This window comes from Trichoderma evansii, assembly GCF_050947405.1.
Source record: "Trichoderma evansii strain SZMC 28006 chromosome Unknown GGI43scaffold_21, whole genome shotgun sequence".
Classification (NCBI taxonomy): Eukaryota; Fungi; Ascomycota; class Sordariomycetes; order Hypocreales; family Hypocreaceae; genus Trichoderma; species Trichoderma evansii.
In genome coordinates, this window is record NW_028145185.1 from 220,611 (window position 1) to 238,905 (window position 18,295).

The 18,295-nt window shown below is 51.6% G+C and overlaps 5 protein-coding genes across 5 annotated transcripts; 4 read left to right on the forward strand and 1 right to left on the reverse strand.

Moving 5' to 3' along the window:
• Nucleotides 1-31: 31 nt before the first annotated feature.
• On the forward strand, nt 32-1,497 carry GGI43DRAFT_188677 (uncharacterized protein). The gene has a single exon (XM_083199926.1). It carries the CDS (start codon nt 206-208, stop codon nt 1,343-1,345), a length of 1,140 nt encoding a protein of 379 aa, XP_083057421.1. The 5' UTR covers nt 32-205; the 3' UTR covers nt 1,346-1,497.
• A 699-nt stretch (nt 1,498-2,196) lies between these two features.
• Nucleotides 2,197-4,444, forward strand: GGI43DRAFT_188679 (Sds3-like-domain-containing protein). Its single transcript, XM_083199927.1, has 2 exons — nt 2,197-2,937; nt 3,119-4,444. Exons 1-2 carry the CDS (start codon nt 2,533-2,535, stop codon nt 4,361-4,363), a joined length of 1,650 nt encoding a protein of 549 aa, XP_083057422.1. The 5' UTR covers nt 2,197-2,532; the 3' UTR covers nt 4,364-4,444.
• A 958-nt stretch (nt 4,445-5,402) lies between these two features.
• Nucleotides 5,403-6,254, reverse strand: GGI43DRAFT_386755 (uncharacterized protein; the record flags this gene model as incomplete). Its single annotated transcript, XM_083203836.1, has 1 exon — nt 5,403-6,254. One exon carries the CDS (start codon nt 6,252-6,254, stop codon nt 5,403-5,405), a length of 852 nt encoding a protein of 283 aa, XP_083057423.1.
• Nucleotides 6,255-9,218: 2,964 nt separating this feature from the next.
• On the forward strand, nt 9,219-11,665 carry GGI43DRAFT_413536 (ARS binding protein 2-domain-containing protein). Its single transcript, XM_083206918.1, has one exon. It carries the CDS (start codon nt 9,305-9,307, stop codon nt 11,078-11,080), a length of 1,776 nt encoding a protein of 591 aa, XP_083057424.1. The 5' UTR covers nt 9,219-9,304; the 3' UTR covers nt 11,081-11,665.
• Nucleotides 11,666-13,937: 2,272 nt separating this feature from the next.
• Nucleotides 13,938-16,656, forward strand: GGI43DRAFT_188882 (uncharacterized protein). Its single transcript, XM_083199931.1, has 4 exons — nt 13,938-14,235; nt 14,436-14,537; nt 14,643-15,226; nt 15,313-16,656. The coding sequence occupies exons 1-4, from the start codon at nt 14,189-14,191 to the stop codon at nt 16,569-16,571; spliced, it is 1,992 nt and encodes a 663-aa protein (XP_083057425.1). The 5' UTR covers nt 13,938-14,188; the 3' UTR covers nt 16,572-16,656.
• The last annotated feature ends 1,639 nt before the right edge of the window (nt 16,657-18,295 follow it).

Consider the following 18,295-nt stretch of genomic DNA (forward strand, 5'->3'; position numbering starts at 1 on the left):
ACTTGCCACTTGGACATTTACGACTATACAACTCAACTACTGGGAGATATTAACGAAAGCGGGCTTTTCAATTCAATTGCGTTTCGTAATCCAATAGAATTATCAGAAGTGCTCATATAATCTGGACATATATCGTGGCATTCTTCCCCATCGCTTTTTTGTTGTTCTTTCGAGGTAGAAAGCAACAGGGGTGGATAGATTGGAGATGGCAACCGACATCAAGCAGAGCGATAGCTCAAAGGCATCTAAAAAGCTGGCCTTTCAGCCCAAATCACAGCACACGTCAGATGAATTCCTGCAAGACTTTTTAAACCCTTCATTCGATCCGATCTCATACATCAATGCCAACCTACCGCCTCTGGCACAAAAATCACCCGTGCCCACCTCGAATGCCAATGCCGTGCCTCTTGCGGAGCTCGCCACGCAGTCCCAGACGCTGCTAACACAGCTGGACGCCCACACATCTAGGCTTTCGGACACTTTGACACAGATTACGGATGACATTCTCAGGAGCGGAAGCAGGATGTCGTACGAGGTGGAGATGATGCGAGGAGAGGCGCTGAGCTTGGAGGAGTTGCTGTTTGAGAAGTTGGCTGAGGAGATTAAGCTGTTCGTGCCGGGAGGACTGAAAAGGGAGGGTGAGGCCAAGGAAGAGAGCGAGAAGAAGCAAATTGAAGAGGAGAAGCAGAAGGAAAGGAAAGATTCTGTGGCAGAAAACGGGAAGGAATCGGAAGCAAAGGCAGCCACAAAAGCTGAGATAGAAGCGGGTAATGAGGCTGGAGTTGGACAAGAGCCAGATTCTATCAAACAACTACGGACACTCACGCTTGTACGCGAACGCCTGGATTCCGTCATCAAGACATTCGGCGATGCCATGGAATTCACCTTTCCGCCTTCAGAAGTGTCCGTCAGTTCCGGATTCTTATCTGTATCTGCACCAGAGCCTGGGTCAGACCTGCAGAGCTCAGAGGAGAAGGGCCAACAAGTTCTGAAGAAGCTACGGGAGGAGATATCAACTCTACTGAACAACAAAGACGACCCTGTTTCTGGCATTGAGAAGGCTGCTGAGAGGATCGAGCAGCTCAAGGAGCTAACTTCAGTGTGGAATGGTACTGCCGAGGAGAAGGGCAGGACGAAATTTATCGAGACTCTGGCCAAGATGGTGGAGGACAGACACCGCGAGCTGCTAAAGGAGATTGATGTGAAGAAGAATGGAGCTATCCTGGCGAGGGGTGAAAGCAGTGGTGGTGTGGCGGCGAGAGATGCCATTGCGACTGAAGAGGCCAAGTTACCTGCTGGATTTGGGCTGATGAGCCAATTGCAGAAGCTTCGTGGCGGATTGTGAGGAAATAGACTATGTTATCGTCATGGATACACACGAGATGTTATTTGAACATGTTTGAAAACCAATAGGGTTTCTAAGAGCCTGTGTTACAACGGGCCCAGCGAGATGAAAGACGGGATGAGACAAGATGAATAATGAATACAAACGTGGCCACTCACACGCCCTCAGTCAACCTAAATGGTACTATGGCCTGCAACCCACATATTCTTCATGTCTTACTATATTATTTCATATCTATATAATTCGTTTCCCACAACTCAAAATGCCAGCCTCGTAGTTTGAGAGGCTTGGCTAGAGGGCTCTGTTAGCTGCTTTCTGCCGTTTCGGCTATGACGCACGCCGGGAATGGCAATGAGAAAGCCAAAGTACTTCCATATGAGGCATAGCGCCCATTAGACGTGCAGTCGCGAGTACACGTACTGCTAGCCGGCGGGTACTCGCGCTGTATACAGTACCTAGCTTGTAGTACAAAATAGTGGAATTTTGAGGTATAAGACACTGCAGAGTACAGCATGCTCCCTAAACGCCTCTTTCTGTCGGCTCAAATGGGCCAATCACAGACCGTTTGTAACTGAGAAGAGCCGCTAGATCGGCGGGCGGTGAAGCTGCCCAAAATGGCATGCAAGTGTGCTAGAAAGAGAAACTGAGCTGAGCAGGTCACACAGGCAGAATCATCGGAGGCTTAGGAAGCGACAAATCACGCAGGATGCGGTGGCAGAGGCGGCTCCCGTAGAGGCGAAAAAATAAATGATTATGGTGAAACACGTAAATTCCATGCTTATGTAGCTATTAGTTTAAACCAGCCAGAGCTTTATTTTACTTTTTTCTACGGCCTGTTTAAGCTCAGTTGCCTCTAAGTTGCCTGTGACTTTGAGCTAACAAAAAAAATAAAGCGGCAGAAAAGGCCTGAGTCGCCCACACCACTCACTAATACCGTAATACACCACCCCCAGACTTAGACGCAAGTCCCTGCTAGCCAGGCTTTTGCTCCGAAACCTCCAAACAGCCAGCATCCAAGGTCGACTTGCACACGCACAGCTGACCATTCCGCTCTCCGCGACTCGCTGCTGAGCTGTCTTTGCTTTCCCGTCTTCGTGCTGCGTCTTTAAAGCAGCATTCTATAAGAAAACACCAAAATCACCCTCTTCGCCTTTACACCAACGGCTTCTCTCGCTCCCTGATCCGCAATGGAGGCGAGCGAAGGAGTCGCCTCCGCCGTGGGCGTCAAGCTGGACCGCCGCTCACCGGCCCCAACCTCCCAATCCAAGCGTGACCGCAAGCGACAGGCCCTCATTGAGCGCCTGTCTGTCATGAACGACAAGCTGCAGCGCGACCGAGACCTCACCTACCGCGACCAGCTGCAGAAAATCCAGTACGAGGTCGGCCTTGTGCAGCGCTTCGACCCGTACGCCTCCAACGCCCTCGAGAAGGCGGCCGACCTGCTCCAGGAACACAGACAGGCCCAGGGGCCGCCGGTACATGCCGATGGCGCCCGAAGCCTCATGGACATGGCGGGAATCCGTTTCCCAGACTTCATTGACGAGGTGGAGGATCTGATTGAGATCCGCGACTTCCAGCTTGTACAGTCCAAGGTAAGAAAAGACCAAGGAAGAACACATACAACCATATATACACACGGAGAGTGAAAGGAGAGGTAGAAGACAGGAGGAGAGGCAACACACTTCTACTTTTTTTTCCCTCTTCTCTTTTTTTTTCCAGCTCTACATGGTGGCGTCACTTATAAGCTGGCTAACAATGGCTCGTTTTAAACAGAACGAATATGAACGAAAAGTGCAAGAATACAAGAACACACACGCGTACAAGGTCGAGACGGCCAAGCGAGAGCATCGAGCTCTGACCGAGACGCTCCGCGACCGGCTGATCAACAGCCTCACACAAAAGAAGAACCGTCTGAACAGAGAAAAGGAAGTGTTGGAGATTAACGACTCCAACGCTCTGCTGCTCAATCCAAACCAATTCAGCCTGACCAACCCCGCTAGCCCCGGCGGTGCCCATGGCAAGCGTGCGACTCGGCTGCGCAAAGATGCCGAAGATCTCCAGGTCTTCCCCGACGGCAAGAAGCGCAAGCGCAACCAGGGCGAAGATGATGGATCGCCGGTGCCCTCGCGCCGGGCTCTGGATCCCAACAGCACGACTCCCCTGTGGCAGTCGGAAAAGGCCCGTGCCGCCGCCAAACAGAACGGCCCTGTCTATAGCATCGACAAGCTCTTTACAGACAAGGAGCTGTCTCTACACTATAACACGGCTGCCCTCGCTGCTCACCAGTACGTGCTGCGCAATCGTGGCAACGGCAATGCCTCGTCTCCTGACGACAGCGAATTCGGCAATGGTGAAAGCAACGACAATGACAAGGACGACGCCGACTCTCAGCCATCTGCTGCCCCCATGATGGAGCGACAGGTCTCGCATGCAACTCGCAGCACTAGGGGTGGGGCGAACCAGAACTTCCTGGATGACAAGATTCTGGGCATCGAGGGTATCGCCAACTTTGAGATCCCAGCCAACCTGGACCTGATGCATGCCCAGGAGCCGCCCAAGATGCCGCCGCCGGTGCCCCAGCAGTACCTCAAGCCATACCCAAGATCTGCTGACCAGAACTTCCCTGTTCCCCTGTCACAAGATGATATTGCCTCGGATCTTTCCGTCATGGGCCTATTCAAGCAGTACGACCAAACACACAAGCCCGGAGCTCACCTTGATGCTTCTAGTGGTCTGCGTAAGATTCTTGAGGCCGTGGCCGTGCCTTATCACCAGGGTCGATACGTCGCTTTTACGAGCGCTGCTCGTGATGATCCAGAGAACCTCCGTGACGCTCTTGGCATCCCCTCCAGCAATATTCGCGATCAGCCAAGCCCGATCCACCAGAGCCTCTCCTTGGCAGCCCTATCAGCGGCGGCTGCAGCCCCAATGAGCCGACAGAGCAGCCAGACTGGTGGCGTGGCCATGAGCCGCCAAGGAACCAGCGGCAGTGGTCGTGGAAAGGGTCGCCGAGGTTGAAATCAAACAAATAAAATATTGACTGATCATGAATTTGGCTACGCAATGCATACGCTGTCTTTGGCAAGAGACGAACACAAAGTCTCATCATTATAAAAAGCGACGAAAATAAGGAAAAAGGTCGAGTACAGGAATATATGCATTTCACGGCATGGCGAAGCGATGGCTGGCGTCCCGGTTTTCTCTCTTATAAGCTCATTCTCTCCTCTATATCTACCTATCCACCGGAAGGAGGAGGGAAGAATAGCTCCTCATTTTTCATTTTACTTTCTTACATTCCTTTCAACTCAAACCTATTTTCCTCATGTTGTTAGTGTTACCACTCTAACTTTGATTTTCCCCATTTCTTTCATTCTATGTCTCTTTTCTTTTCTTTTGTTAGTTATCGCACTATTTTGTTTGTTTGACTTGGACTTGGTGGTTGGGTATTCCCCTAGCTGCTTTCGATATCAACCATGAGGTGATATCTGGATTTCTATATTTCGTTCTTCTTTCTACGGTTCTAGTTATATACGCAAGTGGCTCTGTTTTCTACGTCTTCCTTGTTTTCTATTCGTTCTCTCTTTATATGGCGTCTCCTTATGGCGGTAGTAGAGAGATGGCGCAGGTATTGGATTGCTGCTGCTATCACGGTCATGGTTAGCCAGACAAAAAGGGGGGCGGAGATTTGGAGCGAGGAGGATGATGCTTTGATTTCCTTTTTAGGCAAGCTATGTTTGGGTTCGGACAGCTTTGGTGGACTGCTGCTGCTTTATTGCCAGCAGCATGTTGTTCTTACATAGCACGTAATACAGAGAGACACATATATAGATGTGTTTTGAAAATTGAAATGATTGTTCTTGTTCATTATATAAATCTCATCTCACCCTATTTCAACGCTAGCTAAAACCCATCCCTGAAAACAAGTAAACTTCAACATCCTCTACTATGCAGTTTGTTACATTATTGCACACCCCTATAAAATCAGGTATATGCGCCGATTTATGCATCCAAAGCTAAATTTCCCATGAAATCCAATTCTTTTTGCAATTGTCCTTTCTTAGTTACCGAAAACCAAGGCTCGGACCTCAATGCTCTCTCGTCCCTCGGCATCAGCTCTCGTTCTGGGATCAGTGAAGGCAGTGTGAGGTGTACGTCCACCAGTCTTAGAACCAGGCTTCAGGGAATCGCTGTCAAAGCACTCAATCAGGAGACGCTCATCGGGAGTCATGCCGCTGAAGTAGTAAAACTTCTGGTTGGGGTTGTAGTTGACGGCGGCAGTCTCGCCGTGGTAGCCATCAGCGTAGCGGTGCGAGATGGGAATGACGTCCTTCTCGTCGAGGGTGGCAGAAGCAGCCAAGGCGAGAGGAGTAGCCTCAATGGGGCCCTTGTTCAAGCTTCGCCACACATTGACGATGCGGTAGCGGCGCTTGAGCAGCTCGTCGGCCTCTTCCGGGAAGTAGCGGCGCACGCGCTTCTCGGTGGACGCGGCGGTCTGGTCAATGTGGACACGCAGGACGGGCGAGCGGTGGGCATTCGGATCCGAGCGGCGGATGGTGTGGTCAAAGATGTAGATCTTGTCGGCGCCGGGGATCTTGTCCAGCAGCAGGCGCTCGACCTCGGGGTAGTACTTCTCCTTGATGGAGTCCTCGTCGACGAACTCGGTCTCTACGGAGGGGGGCACGCCCTGGACGAGCTCAAAGGCGTCGCGGTTGACGTTGAAGTCGGACTCGCGGCCGCGGACGTCGTGGATGACTACGTCATGGAAGTCGTCGCCGTAGTTGCGGCGGGCGAGCTCTGGGGCGTGGCCATCGCCGACGAGGTTGAAGGGGACTTCGCCGTCGGAGGGGGCTGTGAAGAAGTTGAGGTTTGCGGTGACGTCGCCGCGGGGGACTGTGGAGATGACGGCCATTGTGGTTGTGATTTGTGTAAGTGAGCTTTTGATGTGTGTTGGTTTATAGATTATATGTTATTCGCTTGCTTTGCTTCTTTACACTCCTGTTGATGCTCTTCTTATTGTTCTTGAAGTGGCGGGGTATAGTGTTCTTATATAGGTAGATAGAGCTGTGTATAATAGATGGTATATTGGTTTATTAAAAGCTGCGCTGATGACGTCGAGACTGAGATGGTATTGATTGATATTGATAAAAACGAATTCAAACTTCCCCTCCCCCCGGATATATATACTAGCTTCATCGTCATATCGATCAAGCGGCCGCAGCTTTTCGATTTCAAATCCATCCGCGTTACACCCGGCGCTGAGACGCTGAGTGGCTCGACTTTCGACGTCGTAGCTGTGAGCACGTCACGGCGCCGCGCAGCTATTCGTCCAATGCCATTTGTAAGGCGTGAGTGCTTACCCAAGCAGTGCTGCCGGAATAGGGACGGTTTTCCTGATGGGGCAGCGCTCCAAAGAGGGTGCAACACCTTAACGCTGTTAGCCGTACGTAACTAGCTCTAGTGTGCAAAGGGCGAGATGGTGCAATGTATGCGAGATCCAGTTTTTTTTTTTTCTTTCTATGCAGTTGCCGGATTTAGCCGTGCTTTTCCTCTATACATAAATCTACGAGATAGGTGGGCAAGCGGGGACGGTAAAGCCTAATTCCAAGGTTTAGTAATAATGGACCTTTTTGGTGAGGGCAACCTCGGGAAGACGGCGATAGAACGGGTAATATTTTCCTATTTGTAGGGAATAATTCCAAAGAAGGAAGGGCTGCCTAATGGCACTTTGTAATGGGCATGACTCTAAGTTGTAGGCATTATACGCATTTACGAAGGATCTACACCCCCTCAAACCCCTTCGGCTTGCTTCCATCGTTCGATTCAATGATTCTGCGAGCCGAAGCCAAGATGAGATTTCACATCACCGTGAATTTGTGTTATTCATCCTTCTGGGCCCAAGATCGCCATTGTTAACATAAGCAACAGTTCGTTAGAATCCTCCGGCACTCGGCATCGAGATACAGGGTAGCAGCCGGCGACTTTTCCATGTACAATGCAAGTACTCAACATCTTGACTGGCACGAGAGCAACGGAATCTCCCGCGGTATAAGCTGTGCAGCTATTTGTGTAATTGACGTCATCGCCGATAGCCGATTAAGCTCCGTAGTTGATGCAGTTGACACGCTAGAGCTTCTTTTCCATCTTTTATTTCTTCCAAAGTTGTGCATACAGACATACGTAGACACATACGCATGGCAAACTGTATCTAACATCTGCCGATGCTCTCGTTCCCACCCTGCCATCTAGCGGGGACCAGGCGAAGCGAGGCGATAAGACACAAAAAACTACCAGAACATGGGGACTCCTCGCAGACTGTCCCTTGCGTATGAAAACCCTCCGCATTCTCATTGGGTGTAGAAGCGGGATGTCCTGCATGGGCTGATTTGATTTTAGTCAAGGCCGAGATTTTTCCTGACTTATTACTAAGGGGTTTCCTCTGGCCGAGGAAATGAACGATACTGGGGGCCCACCCTTTTTTCCTCCCTACTGTCGCCATGTACCGCTAGGCCATTATATTAGCCAAGATACGAAACGAGATCGCTTGCGGACAGATTAGCAGCAATTTTGGCCCCGTCGGCCTAAGGCTCTAGTGGTGGGCGCAACGTGCGAAAACGCCGTGGCGCGCACATACTGCGGCAGCAGAGCAGTTGTAAGAAATTGCGAGAGTGACTGGAGTTTTAGGCCCTATCATATCCCGCCCAGGGGCAGCAAATAGTGCCAAATGTCAGCACGCTCAGAAGCGGCGCGCACCGCCAATATAAGCCCGCTGTCTGCTAGATCCTGCCGTAATCTCTTGCTGGAAACATCCTCCAATGGCGGCACGATTAGCTGCCCAGGTCTGCCACTGCGACCATCGCTAATGCGTGCTCACTCCCTGTCAAGCCCTACGGTACAGCAGCAAATGTGGCTATATTTAGCCTGCGCACTGTCGGCGGCGGCTCGCTGCTCCGCCAATGATCTTGAGCCACGGCCGCAAGGCGACTAGCGAACGACGCAGTTCCAGCTCCAGCTCCAGCTCTATTATGGGCCGCGCTGCTCCTCGTCTCGGGACGTCATGTTTGCCCTCGGGCTCTGGATCTTCAACCCTGGGAGCTGAACCAATGTTCGTCTCGAGAATCGCCCGGCAGAGACTCCCTCCTCTCTGGTTCGATTGCCGCTTCAGCCGCTGCGTGTCTTTTTCCTTGTGCGGACGAACCCCTGTTCTGTTGCGTCACTGAGCCGTTGCGGCCGGCAGGTTGTGCATATTCAACTCTCACTATGTCCTAGCGCACTGTCTCTCACCAAGTAGCGAGCCGACGGCGCGTCTCCGAAACGCGGATAGAGAGAGACAAAGAAAAGGAAGGGGGAATAAGCGAGGGAGCGACTGACTGACCGATTAATTGATTCGGCTGATTGACTGTGTGATCGACACACATACAGACCCGGCGCAACAAAGACATGAAAGCCCAACACGGCGATTTGCAAATATGTCCTCACCGCAAGCCGTGGCGACGACGCTCCAGACGGGCGGCGGCAGCTTCACAGTCGCAAACCCGCGCCAACCCATCCTGCCGCCTGCATTGCCCGACCGTAACGTGACGGCTGACACCATCGAGGACGCCTACGTGCGCTTCATCTTCTTCTGCAATCCTGCGCTGCCGCCCGATGCAGACACCAACAGCCTGCGAGAGGCCTTTGCGAACCCGCCCAAGAGTGGCGGCAAGAGCTTCGACCCCTTTGTCATCTTTGAGCTGGTGCGGCGGTTCTACCGCAAGGAGATTAAGACATGGACCGAATTGACCACTACGCTGGGCGTCGAGCCGCCGGATTTATCCAAGGACGAGAGCGTACAGAAGATTGCGCAGTACGGCGTGCGTTTAAAGGTATATGCTTACTTGGTTGCTTACTTGGTTGCTTACTTGGTTGCTCTTCTCCTCGACCAATGGATAGCATTTACTAATCCAATCTAATTAGAAATGGATGAATTCGATGCACGTCAAGGCTTTTTTCGAATATTTGATGGATATCCAAAATGATTACTGGACCAGCATCCCAGACGACCCAGACCCTACTGGCCGGCCCGTTCGTGATGGCGTGGCCATCGAAGACGACATGGCCCTGCGGGCTCTTTTGCCTCACATTCGCCCCAAACGAGGTCGCCGAAGGCCAGACGCCGATGACATCGCCGGGTCTCCGGCTGCCCAGCGACCACGCTTATCCCCCCCGTCGGCAATCGATGGCCATCGGGGACCGTGGTCCGCCCATCCAGATGCCCGAGGCCAGGGCCTGCCGATGGATCCTTCCAGGCCGGGCGCTGTAGCTGCTTGGAACTCCAATGACACCGTGCAGACTCCGCTGTCCCGATATCCCAACTCTGCCATAACGCCCTCGACCAGGAGCTCGTTCTGGGACGATGCGCTGGAACCTCGTTCTGCCATCACTCCGTCTAAGCCTAGGCTTTCTGCCCACCGACGAGGTCCAAAGAATGTATCATCGGCATGGAAGCCCCAAGGAGCTGATAGTAGTGTGAAGCTGCGAGGAAGGCCTCCGATTCATCGTGCGCCCGTCGAGCCGCCTGCCAACCCTCCTCACCCTTCAAACCCTTCCCCTATGACATCGTGGGCCCCGACTCCCGATAGCAACCCGTCCGAACCTCCTCCGGTTCCCATGGCCTCCAAAGACCCCATGCCGATGACGCCTGATCCAGCTCAGATGCACCCGCAGATTCGGAACCAAGTCTCGCCATATGCGCAAATAGATGCAGCTGCACCGGTGCAGTCGGCGAATGCACAAGCACAGGCGCAAGTGCGTATTATTACACCCTCTGCGCCTCCTAACCTCCTAGTTTCTGGAATGGGTGTCAATCCTCTCGACGCTGGCGCCAGACCTGCTCGGCCCAGCATATCTTTACAAGTCCCTGAACGACAAGGAGGCACAGTTCGACTGGCAACACCACCGCTGCCACCACCACTACCGCCACCAATTCCAATGTTATCAATGAATGGACAGCCAGCAAACGATGTTCCACCGCTTCCAGGTGCTGGTCAAGGACTACCACCACCGCCGCCACCTCCACCACTGTCACATATGCCGCAGAGTAATGGCTGGGATCCGTTCTCACAGCCGTCCACGGCGAGAGTAAATGACCCAAATACCGTTCCAACCTCTGCCGGGTCTACAAGCCAGACTGGTCCAGACAAGGATGTGCCAAGATATTTCTTTGAAAATTTGGACGACCGGACCAACCTTGACGGGCTTGTATCCTACTTCACCCATGTACTACATAATTCTGATTGGGTAGACCCTCAGGGGAACCAACAAGAGATAGCAGGATTAGACGAGTGTACCGCCATGGTCAATGCCACGATCGAGCACATGTACAAGAATGCCGAATCCTCTCAAGCCTTTCTGATCAACTTGGCAGCATTATGCGGCGCCAAGATGCTCATGTCAAATCGCCCGAGATGCTACCGAGTCGAGACCTCAGAGGGTGTTTACAGCTATTACTTTGATTGGCAATATCGGTTTGGCCCCCTCAAGGGGCAGTTTACAATGACTCACAGCGTGCCAGTCACGATGTGGAAAAAGCCTGCGCCGGGAGAGCGCGGCGAAGCGTCACAGCAAGAAGAGGGCCTGACAGCGCAGCAGTGGCAGGCCAAGTATGGCGCTCTCATGGACGAAATGGAGAAGCGTGACCAGGAGCTCTTTGATATGCAGAACAAGGTTATATCAGCAATGAAAAGAGAAGCCATTTGAGAAGGGATATAAAAAGATACCTATTTGCTTTCTGCCTTCTTTATCTTTCTTTAATCTTTCTTTTACATGTTTTGAAATCCCGATACCCTCTTTGGACGGGCCGGATGGAAGGGGAACAACGCTTTAGTTATTAAGATTTGGGAATTAACTGGGTATACACTTGGAGTACATACTCGGGGCACTGTGACTGGCCACAGCATTGCATATATCGGACGGATGGAATTTGATTACTGCACATGAGTGTGGGGAGGCATATATTGGACGCATTAAACATGCGGAGAGACTTGCTGGCCGTCATTGAGCGGAAACATCGTGTCGGGGACTATTTTGGTCGTGTCGGATACTTACCAACATGTATTAGGTAACTCTTATAATATAGGATGTGGAGATGGGAATGTATGTATGCCGTCATCTGGCAAGAAGCCTGGATGGACTACTAGGGGGGTCGTCTGACACCCGAATTTAATCATTAAAGGACTTGATTAAGGGACTGGAATATGATATATTTTGAGAGTTTGTTTTTAATGACATGTTTGTTTGCATTTTATAAAGAGCGGCTGAAAAGATCAGGCTAGAGAGGTATTGGTTGCAGCTATTCTTGCTCAGCCTGCTTGAGCGACTACTTGCGAGTGTGTTGAATGCTGTGTCACCCCAGTGCTCTGCTATAATTGGAATAGGGAGGGGAAAACTATTAGTAATATAATTCTGTTTTGCTGCCAACATGCCAAGAAGTGGATGATAATACGGAGCAGTGGGTTATCTGATGTATGTATGTACGTTGGACGATCTTTCTACTGTTGTGGGGGAGGGTGCAAAAGAGCTCAAGAAACGTGGCTTGCAAGGGTTAAGGCTCAATTTACTTCCGCAGTTTAGTACCGCTAACTATATTTAACAGCGATTTGGAAACAAGTGATCTTCGTTGGTAGATCATTTCAGTAATCAGAGAGTTGCTTCTCTGACGTTGGTTGGTGGGATACAGTTAAAAATAGAGTACCATTTACAGCCTCAGTCTTATACTTGTTCTTTTTCTCAATCAACTCCTTATTTTATCAGCACATATCTGCACAAGTACCAAAGCTTGACTTAAGAGCCAACACCTCCAGCTGTTATGCAACGGGTGAATACGAGATACAACTACTATGTATATGCCCACTATCCGTGATGGAGGGGCGGCAACACCTGGCCCTGGGGATCGGGCCCCGGCTTTTGCTCTGCTGGGCCTGGGCCATGATCTCCCGGCCCTGGGATTGCGGGATCCGGGCCTGAATAGCGCCTGGATGTCACCGCGACGCCGTCATCATAAGGGCGCCGTCAACATGTGCGTTGCGCGGCCGAGTTGTATTAACCTTGTTCTCCTAGCGGTCTGGCCATGGCAGTTGCAGCTTAGTTGCTTTCAATGCCGGCGCGCGGCTCTCCGCTTACTCGATGCCTTTGCAGTAAGCAGCAGATCCTACGGCCAGCCAGCACTAATACCCGTTTATAGCGAGTCGAAGCCCCCGCCGCCGCCATACAGTGCACAGCGCGAAAGCTGGGGGCGCAACGCCAGCCAGACGCTGTGAGTGGCCGCCACAGGCCATTTTGCGGAGGCCAGCTGCTGTCTGTGGAGAAGTGCGACTCGACGCAGCCTTCTCCCCGCAAAAAAAGCTCAATGTGCGTGCTGGGGAATTTCTTCTGGCTTGCGTCTAGGTCTGTTCTTGGGTGGCATTTGCGCCCACTGTGTGCGTCTCTGAGACCTGTTGCCACCGTCTCGCCATGGTCAAACTTTCAGGTACCTGGTGCGGTTCCTTCAATGGCCGGCTGTCGCGTGCTGGGCGTCCCTCTTCCACGTGCCCTGGCTGAGTCTATTGTTCTTTTTTTTTTTCGGGGACGCCGAGGAAAACAGACGCCTCTTCCCCCCCTTTGAACCAACTTCATTAGGCATGACGGGCACTTCTCTGACCTCTGCTGCAGCGACTTTTTACTAGCGAAACATGGGGGGGAGGAGGGAAAAAGGGATGGAAAATGTCTCTTTCCAGGATCTCGCATGGCATGGCCCAGCGCAGACGACGGAAGCGTGAGATTCGAAGCATGTGTGTGTGCCATTGTCGGCGCATTGATTGGCAAAATCCTTCGACTGCTGTTGACAGTGCTGGAAAGGCCTCTCGTATCCCTGCTAGCGGCTGCTGGAACCCCATGGCTCCATCCCCCCCATGGCATCCCAGTTTTTCCCCCAGTTCTGGTGGCTAGTACGGAGCCGGTAGTGTTACTATTACGATACTATCAACTCGTTTCCGCCTTTTCCTCATAGCCTCACCGTGTGTGTAACGCTGCGCTAGCACGTCTGAAGAGCTGCCGGGGGGGCTTACTTACTCGTTTCTGGATTAACCACTGCCTTGGTGCTTTTTGGTGGTTTATTTTCGCCTCCTGTTTTTTGCCGTCCCGGCTCACTCACATGCTGCCTTTTTTGCTCTGTTCGCCCTGGCGCCATTGCTCAAACCACCGGATCATCGATGCTTGCTGCTGCCGGTGGCCCATCCATACACGACGGAGCTTCTCTTTTTGCCTCCTCCGCCAACCATCCAAGATATTGCTATTCTTCTGCTTCTTCACTGCTTCTGGTTCCTGACCGGCTTACTTGACCCAGAACAGGGCGCTCCACCGGATTCCTGGGCCCTTTTCTCTATTTTTTTTTTGCTCCCCTTCTCCACGCCAAATAGCGAGAGCGGCCCGGTGGACCAAACCGGCTTCTCGCTTCTCGACTACCACGCAAAGAGCGAGGCGTGGCCATCAGAACTTGGATCCGAACTAGCTTGTGGTGCCTTTTTCTTCCCTTTTCCTCGGCTGCAATCGCATCTCTCATTGTTTCCTCTCCCACGCCTGTCTTTGCCCGCCTCTGTTTTCCCGTTTCTCTCTCCATCTGCTTAGACACCACCCCGGGCCGACCTGCCATTTGCGCTGCACGCACTATTACGACGTATCCGCTCTCGTCTCCGCCCAGCTGTGCAATCGCAGAGGCTCGAGGGAGAGATTGCCAGAGGGGGATCGGGTCGGATCCCCACATCTGTTGTGCGTGGTTGACGCTTCCCCGGATTTGCTCGTCGTCGGCGTCGGTGCCGCTCAATCACCGCCATGTCATCGTCGTCGTCGTCGCAGAGTCGGGTCGACGAGATCACAATGTAGGTTCCCTTCTTATATAATTATTACGCCTTTTCATTTGCCACTGCATCTGCGTCTGTCTTTTCCTTTGGCTTGAAACACTCTTGGGGTATCAGACAATGTCTCGTGCCTTATCATCATCATCGCCGTCACCGTTACCTGCCGCTGATACTGAAGCTAGAGCCAACGCTGATGCTGAAGCTGACCGAATCCGCCACAGAACCTCCAATGAGTACCATGTCTCGTCGTCGTTCTCAGCCGAGTCTGCAGACCGCTCAAAAGCGAGAAACAGCATAAACTTCAATGCAAACACTGAAGCAAAGTGAGTTCACCCGCCCATTGTTCTTCGCCACCACGTGGTGAGCCCCTCCATTCTTCCTCCCTGAGCTCGTCTAATTTGTCCATCTCCCGTTTCCCCGTGTCTTAGAATCAAGAACCCACTCGTCGGCATCCCGCGACGAACTCTGCTAAACGATGTCGACGACTTCTGCCGCATCAAGTCCCTAGAGGACTATCGCTCCATCATTCGCAAGGGCGCGCTTGTTGCTCAGGACCCTACTGGCTACGAGGACATCACCGGCTCCGAGGCCCTGAGCCCACAAGAGGTTGAAGCTCTTCGCAACGAGGTGCTGCACAAGTGGCGGATTCCCTGGACTCTGTTCTTGACCGTCGTTACGTGCTCCATCGGCGCTGCGGTGCAGGGCTGGGACCAGACCGGGTCAAACGGTGCAAACCTCGCCTTTCCTCGTGCTTACGGTATAGACTCCGATAGCATCCACGACAAGCTCATCGTTGGCCTCGTTAATGCTGCGCCATACATTGGGACATCGCTTGTCGGCTGCTGGCTGTCGGATCCCTTGAACTTCCACTTTGGCCGCCGCGGGGCCATTTTCGTGGCTGCCAACTTTTGTCTTTGGCCCGTCCTGGGGAGTGCCTTTTGCAATACGTGGCCAAGGCTCTTGATATGCCGTCTACTCATGGGCGTTGGGATGGGCGCAAAGGCCTCTACTGGTGAGTTTAACTGGCTCCTCATTTTTGACTTTTTGGCTTTTTAGATGTACCAAACAGCTTTAGACTGACTTGGATTCGATAAATAGTACCCATCTTTGCTGCAGAAAACTCACCAGCCCCTATTCGAGGTGCTCTCGTTATGAGCTGGCAGCTGTGGAACGCATTCGGCATCTTTCTCGGGACGTGCGCTAACCTCGCAGTCATGGGGATCGGTCCCGAAGCTTGGAGATATCAGCTGGGCTCAGCTTTCATCCCGGCCGTGCCACTGGTGTGCCTTGTATACTTTTGCCCCGAGTCGCCGCGTTGGTATATCAAGAAGAATCGATATAGAGATGCCATGCGATCTTTGCTCCGCCTTCGAAACAACCCTATCCAGGCCGGTCGCGATATTTACTACATACACGTTCAGCTCGAAGTGGAAGCTGAGTTTATAGGCAATGGCAACTATGTCAAGCGATTCATAGAGCTTTTTACCCTGCCCCGAGTTCGCCGTGCGACTCTGGCGGCTTTTACAGTCATGATTGCGCAGCAGATGTGCGGCATCAACATCATTGCTTTTTACTCGTCTACTGTCTTTCTAGATGCAGGAGCGAGCCAAACCGGATCCCTCTGGGCCTCATGGGGTTTTGGTCTGGTTAACTTTTTGTTCGCCTTTCCTGCCGTATGGACGATTGATACTTTTGGTCGGCGGTCTCTCCTCCTATTCACCTTTCCGCAGATGGCATGGACGCTGCTGGCTGCAGGTCTCTGCAATCTGATACCGGGGAAAAATGGACCTCACCTGGGTTTTGTTGCTTTCTTCATTTACTTATTCGCAGCATTTTACTCTCCAGGCGAAGGCCCTGTCCCGTTTACGTATTCGGCCGAAGTGTTTCCTCTGTCGCACCGTGAGGTGGGCATGGCGTTTGCGGTAGCGACCTGTCTGTTCTGGGCAGCCGTGCTATCCATCACGTTCCCCCTGATGCTTGCCAAACTAGGTGTCACAGGCTCGTTTGGATTGTATGCGCTCTTCAACGTTGTTGCGCTACTCATGATTTTCCTCTGGCTTCCCGAGACGAAGCAGCGGACGCTGGAGGAGCTGGACTATATCTTTGCCGTGCCCTCGCGAGTCTTTATGAAGTACCAGGTGACCAAGACGTTACCATGGTGGATCAAGCGATGGATCTTGTTTCGGAAAGACGCGACGCTCGAACCGTTGTACACGCTGGATGTGGCCGAGCATCACGACTCTGAAGATGGCGAGGATCAGTTTGAGAACGACAAGGCCAAGGTCGAGTTGAAAGACATTGTTGGCTTTACACCGGTGACCGTAAACCCCAGGCCGCCTTCTTCGGAAGCAGTGTGATTTCAGATATGTTTCCGGTGTTATTCTCTGCTTCTTTTTTTTTTTTTTGTGGATTTCCCCTTTGATTTTGTTTTCTTCATTTTGGATGGCGTTTTCCCTGGTATTATTTTTGGGCGTTGATTTTGCTGGAATCATTGATTAGCGGGCGTGTGTTTCATTTCTAAACCTCATGATACCACGGAAGGAAGACGGGATGGGAACAAATTTATGGCGCATGCTGGAAGCGATACCCCAAGTTCTCTGTTTTGATTTTTTTTTTATTCGCTCTACCTATTTAACTGACGTTGAGTCACGTTGTTTCTACTGGGCTGGCGTTGTTATTATTGAACTGCATTTTCTCTCTTGGTTTTTCTACTATCAGAGTTATGAATTGGAAGAGAGAGAGAGAAACAGATCAGAGGTTGGTTTTTGTGGATAAAGATGTTGATCTGTAATGCACATGATTGTACAGACACGATATTAGATAAGCCTAGTATATAATATATATACATATATGTATATAAAACATTGACAGCTCTCATCATTACTACGTTATTTTTTCTCTCTTAATCTTATCCAAGTTCCCGCCAGATGGATGGTCCTCTATCGCGTTCCCAAGAAAGGAAAGCTATGCGAAGCCCACTCGATCTAATGCATCTGAACTTCTCCGCAAGAAGCCCCACGATGATTCGACGATACCGACGGCACAATCGATCGGTGGCGGGAGAGGATCTATAGCTTTAGGCTTATCAAAGCTGGGAAAAAATATTATCATCTGTGCAGCAGGCATAGCTGCATAGATAGATCGTGGGTGGAGCAGAGATAGGTTCGGCGACGTCGACGTCACTGACTCCACTGCAGCAGCTCTCGATGATACCTTGAGATGCAAGACGTGTAATTTTATGGAGTCAAAAACGTCTATAGATCTCTAAGGCATTGTTACTTAATTGAGAGTAATGCATGGCTCGTCTACGACGCGGTGGGAGCGTATGATATCATCACGGATTTGCGGATGTAATGGCACTGGATGCCTCGGCAATGGGGGGAGGGGAATCCCCGAGACGAATTCATATGAGCTTGGGTCTATTTTTGTTTACATTACGCTGATAAGCAGAGCTTATGACCAGTATGCGAATACCAAGCTTCTGATCGACAGTCAAGGGTCAAGGGAGGGGGCGGCGATCTTTTTCCTTGGGCGAGTGACGATCGGGAGATGGAGCCCATACAGGTTGAGATCGCGGGATGGTGATTGGACGGTCAAGTTGATGGAATTGCTGGAGCTGTTGATGCATACGAGGGATTGTTCGGAAGCAGAGGGAAGCGAAGCAAGTCGATGGCATCACCAGAGCAGGTATCCAGTACTTCCTGTATGCTAGCATGCAGTAGTAGTAGGTCCCGGTAGCTGCATCGTTCTATCTGTCATGTCGTTGAAAATTGTCCGTCGCTTTGCGGCCCGCTTTTGGAGGAGCTGAAAGAGAGCGAGCGAGCGAAATATGCGCGACAATGGAGCTCGCGGTTTTTTATGTACAAAGTATGCGTGTGCTATAATCCTACCAGATTGTGGAGGGAGGGGAGATCTTGAGACGGGTGGGTGAGATGTGACAGCTTCGCGAGGTGTGGTTCACTGGCACTGGGTGAGTCATGCAGCGCAGGCCTTTTGGAATCTTAATTTTTTTTTGCTCTTTTTCCTTTTAATTAGATCTCGCGACTGGTTTTCATGCGTTTCGTTTTAGTAGGATCAGTAA

Excerpts from the sequence above, each read along its gene's own strand:
- GGI43DRAFT_188679 (XM_083199927.1), top strand. The coding sequence starts at position 2,533 with ATGGAGGCGAGCGAAGGAGTCGCCTCCGCCGTGGGCGTCAAGCTGGAC. Across the intron at positions 2,938-3,118 it reads TCCAGCTTGTACAGTCCAAG|AACGAATATGAACGAAAAGT; the intron begins GTAAGAAAAGAC and ends CGTTTTAAACAG.
- GGI43DRAFT_413536 (XM_083206918.1), top strand. The coding sequence starts at position 9,305 with ATGAATTCGATGCACGTCAAGGCTTTTTTCGAATATTTGATGGATATC.
- GGI43DRAFT_188882 (XM_083199931.1), top strand. The coding sequence starts at position 14,189 with ATGTCATCGTCGTCGTCGTCGCAGAGTCGGGTCGACGAGATCACAAT. Across the intron at positions 14,236-14,435 it reads CGGGTCGACGAGATCACAAT|AACCTCCAATGAGTACCATG; the intron begins GTAGGTTCCCTT and ends AATCCGCCACAG. Across the intron at positions 15,227-15,312 it reads GGGCGCAAAGGCCTCTACTG|TACCCATCTTTGCTGCAGAA; the intron begins GTGAGTTTAACT and ends TTCGATAAATAG.
- GGI43DRAFT_188677 (XM_083199926.1), top strand. The coding sequence starts at position 206 with ATGGCAACCGACATCAAGCAGAGCGATAGCTCAAAGGCATCTAAAAAG.